The sequence below is a fragment of the Balaenoptera acutorostrata genome, chromosome 2, assembly GCF_949987535.1.
Source record: "Balaenoptera acutorostrata chromosome 2, mBalAcu1.1, whole genome shotgun sequence".
In the NCBI taxonomy this organism is placed as follows: Eukaryota; Metazoa; Chordata; class Mammalia; order Artiodactyla; family Balaenopteridae; genus Balaenoptera; species Balaenoptera acutorostrata.
Window position 1 is genome coordinate 166,096,591 of NC_080065.1, and position 4,466 is coordinate 166,101,056.

Here is a 4,466-nt window from a genome sequence, read left to right on the forward strand (position 1 = left end):
CCAAAATACACTGAAATTCGGATACAATTCACGAAAGGCAGATCTCTGCTGATCTGACCCTGGGCTCTCCAAAACGCGCAGTTCCGCCCCAAGACCCCCACCAATACTCCTTTACCAGCCTGCCACTGGGGCACTGAACCCCGGTTCAGAGACGAGCCATCAAGGCTGGTATCTGGCAGCAAAGCCGGCATGGATGAGTAGCGGGGGGGAGTGGGGGTGGGGCGGGGTGGGGCGGGGGTGTGTGGTAGGATGCCTGGAAGCACACAGACTAGTGGACGGCGTTTGGGGGACAAAGACATGGCAAAGGGGTACCGTGGCGGCGGCTGCGGCTGCTACCGCTGCTGTTTCTTGTTTTTTCTTCTTCTTCTTCTTCTTCACTATTTGAAACATTTTCGAAGATAAATTCATGGATTGTTTGTGCCATTTCTTTCAAAATTCTATTTTTAAAAACAGAAGCAAACCGAGTGGCAGATGCTATGCCGAGGGAAGTCAAGGTTCCTAGGTTCGAATCCTGTCCCTGATCATAATTCGCTTCGCGACTCAAACTGCGTTAGTTTCACTCAAACTGCGTTAGTTTCATGATCTGTAAAAAACTGATAATCAACACCAGTCACTGGGCCGCGACGAGGGTCAACGGAAAGAATTTCTCAATTCTGCGGCCCCAATTCGCTCCTAGGTAGAAGCGGCGCCCCAATCAAGTACCGCCGCGCCGCGGTCTCGGGGCATCTGGGATTTGTAGTCCGCCCGGCGGAACTCGCTGTCCCGGCAGGCTGCGCGGCGGCGGCAGGGCTACGTGGCGGGGTCGGCTGCTGCTGCGCGGGCAAGTGGGGTAAGATGGCTGCGCAGCGGGGCGTGCGGGTTGTTGGGCTCTGCCCCGGAGCCCGGTTGGGTAGGGTCGTTCGGGCCCTCCTGCTACTGCTGTGGTTTGCGGCCCGCGGAGGCGCGCTTTACTTCCACATCGGGGAGACGGAAAAGAAGTGCTTTATTGAGGAGATTCCGGACGAGACCATGGTTATAGGTACGAGGGAAGGGAGAGAGTTTTCAATAAGACCGCGGTCTTGGGGCGGGGTGGGGTGCGGGAGGGTCATCTTCTCAGAGCTGGGAGCAGGCGTCCTCGGCGTGCCCTGGCGACCGCGGACTCAGCGCCACCTCGCGTTCCTCTGACTGGGCTCGCCCTGCTTGCTTCCAGGAAACTACCGGACGCAGTTGTATGACAAGCAGCGAGAGGAGTACCAACCGGCCACCCCCGGGCTTGGCATGTTCGTGGAGGTTAAGGACCCAGAGGACAAGGTGAGTCGGCTCCTTAGCCCCGCTGAGCCCTGCGCTCTGAACTTGAGCGCCAGACCAAGCAGGCGCCGGTACTTCTTCCCCTCCTAGTTTCCGCATCTGCTAAACAGTTGGTGTTGTGGGAAGATCCTGGGTTTTCACTCCGGGCTAACCTTGGGCTTTTTCAGTGCTGGCTGCTTCTCTCAACTTGTTACTGACCGCTGCATGAACCCGCCAAGTCAGTTGCCTTCTCTGAGCCATTTCCTTGGTCTGTGAAATAGAAATTCATCTGTCTTATAGATGTGATGAGTGGATTAATTGTGGTGCTAGAAACCAAAGAGTTTTGTCGACTCTAAAGCTATGACATAAGACTTTAGGATTTCACGGAACAGGATACTTTCCAAAAAGAATGAGCAGCTTTTAATTTAACAAATAAGGATATTAAAACAAACAAACCAAAAAACAAAACTTCAAAACCGTTCAACTGTCACCTTTCATTTGAAAGAATGACAACAAAAGAGTTGAAAGGGCATGAGCTATGAATAAAGTAAAGCCCTTTCCAAGAGTGGTCACATGCCAACCTAATGTCAGACTCTTCGCCCCTTCTCCAGATAGTTCGAAGGCAAGTTTTTGGCAACTGCTGCTAAGCAGCATTGGAGCTTTTAGTTTTGTAGGATGCCTAGGGCTCTGCTTGTCAACTTTTGAGGCACTTAGAGCCTTACGCACCATTCAGTCCTATTCCTACCATAATACTCACTGAAGTCCCTTCTCTCCAGGTCATCCTGGCCCGGCAGTATGGCTCTGAAGGCAGGTTCACCTTTACCTCCCATACCCCTGGTGAGCACCAGATCTGTCTTCACTCCAATTCCACCAAGTTCTCCCTTTTTGCTGGAGGCATGCTGGTAAGTGGACCCATGTTGGACTCTTTCAGCCTCTAGCCCCTGGTCAAGACTGGGGACTGGTGCTACTGTAGGTGTGAGATGACTATGTCAGATTTTGTGTCTCTTAATACAGCTGGGTTTCCAGTGAACATTCAGGGTGTGGTTGCGGAGCTCTTTGTATATGCTTTGGTCAGAGTATCAGCCAAGGCTTATTCTTGCCCTTGGGCCTAGAGCCCCATAGGGCCAGACACTGACGAGGCCTCAGTCAGTGTTGCCTAAATGAGCAAATAAAGAAAGGTGGGAGGACCAGCTGTTAGGCCCTGGCAGGAAGACAGAGCAGGACTACCTGATTCTCCTATCTTCCTTGTCTGTCTGTCTCCAGAGAGTTCATCTGGACATCCAGGTAGGTGAACATGCCAACGACTATGCAGAAATTGCTGCCAAAGACAAGTTGAGTGAGTTGCAGCTACGAGTGCGACAGCTGGTGGAGCAAGTAGAGCAGATCCAGAAAGAGCAGAACTACCAGCGGGTGAGTGGCTGAGCCAGGAGCAGTGGGCTTCTTCCCAGGAGCTGCACACTGACTTAGCCAGGAGTCACATGTCAGATTTATTATGAACCCAAGGGATTTACATGTCTGTGCTGCATTGCAAGTCTAAAAGGTGGGTTGGGTATTACTAACTACTTTGTAATTGAGGAGGCAGTCTCTTAAGGGGCTGTCATTGTCTTATTAGGAGACACACAAAATGACAGAGCAGGAATTGATACCAACACCTTGGGTGTTATTTCCATGGTTCTCAGTGCTCCCAGGATCAGGGGTTTCAATCTCACCTGTGTCCAGGAGGCAGGCAGGTATCATGAATGGATCTGTGACCATAATGACGGGTAGAATAGTGACCTATCTAAATGGAAACAACTGCTGTGGTCAGCTGAGGGCAGCATTGCAGAATTGCTATCCCAGGGTTTTAAGAGGCATTTAGAGGTCCCGGTTTTTTATGTAAAAAATTCTGGGTTTTAAATGTTGTCAAAACACTGTGTGAGCCAACAAAAACGTGTATGGGCTCGATCCAGCCCCTGGACCACCAATTTGCAACCTGCGCACACAATATTCAAGGAGCAGTTTGGGAGACCCAGGCAGAGGGCTCAGAGCAAGTCCACTTCTGAGTGTTCCAGGACAGCTCTGTCTGATAGGGTCATACCATAGCCACTTTACCACTCCCGCAGGCATCAGGGTAGGACCAGGTAAGGGCTGTACCTTACAGATGAGCAAATAGACCTAGGAGAAATGAGTGGGTTGCCTCAGGTCATCTGGCTGGTGAGGGTGAAGACAGTTCCCAGGTGGGGTGGCTTTTTTCGGGCACTTGACTGGAACCTGGGCAAAGTTAGTTGGCCCTGGGACATCCTCCGGGGAGGGAACCCAGCAGTTCTAGTGGCCCCAGGTGGGGCCCAGCCAACTCAGGCTCATCTTCCTTTCTCCCCTCCCACAGTGGCGAGAGGAGCGCTTCCGGCAGACCAGCGAGAGCACCAACCAGAGGGTGCTCTGGTGGTCTATCCTGCAGACCCTCATTCTCGTAGCCATCGGCGTCTGGCAGATGCGACACCTCAAGAGCTTCTTTGAAGCCAAGAAGCTGGTGTAGCCGTCCCAGGCTTCCCAAGCCACCCTTTCTCCCTGGCTGGGGAAGCAAGGGCCTCCTGGACTGACTTCTCTCCGGCAGGAGGCCTGGTCCCCAGCCATGGGTGTCTGCAGGGGAGAGGGGCCACAGCACAAGCTGAGGGTAGCAGCTTGGCTGGCTAATACTGAGCAGGTGGTAGCGTAAATGCCTGCCCCCTCCCCTGGGCCCTTTGCAGTAATCTGAAGCCACTGGGAGCCCTACTGACACCTCAGAATCACAGTGTTACTGATCAGGGATGTGATCCTATTGTCTGGGATGACTGGGGGGAGGGGAGTGGGTGGGCAAGCCAAGTCTTCCTTCTGTCTTCCTTTCCTAACTTGGAATTTTGACCAGGTTGGGGCGTGATTCCCTGCCACCCAGGAAACCTCACTATTCCCTCCTTGGGCCTAGACCCAGCCTGCTGATCCGGGGTGTGTGTGTCAATTGAGGGTGGGGTAGAGGGAGTTGCAGTGTGGGAAGGTAGCCCTGAGGTGGACCCCGGGTTCTTCACATGGTTGTTCTTTTGGGGACTAGAGAAACTGGGGTTAGGCCAAATAGAGGCCTTGGTGCTGGTTGGGGATGGGGCCTGCAGAGTCTTAGTTACTGATTTCATTTTCAATAAGTTTAGGTTTGTTACATTGGTTTCCCAATAAAAAAAAAATTAACTTCT

At 52.6% G+C, this 4,466-nt stretch overlaps 1 protein-coding gene across 1 annotated transcript; it reads left to right on the forward strand.

Moving 5' to 3' along the window:
• Positions 1-789: 789 nt before the first annotated feature.
• LOC102997923 (transmembrane emp24 domain-containing protein 9) lies at positions 790-4,466 on the forward strand. The gene is made up of 5 exons (XM_007169798.2): positions 790-1,018; positions 1,190-1,290; positions 2,043-2,168; positions 2,530-2,676; positions 3,632-4,466. The coding sequence occupies exons 1-5, from the start codon at positions 835-837 to the stop codon at positions 3,779-3,781; spliced, it is 708 nt and encodes a 235-aa protein (XP_007169860.1). The 5' UTR covers positions 790-834; the 3' UTR covers positions 3,782-4,466.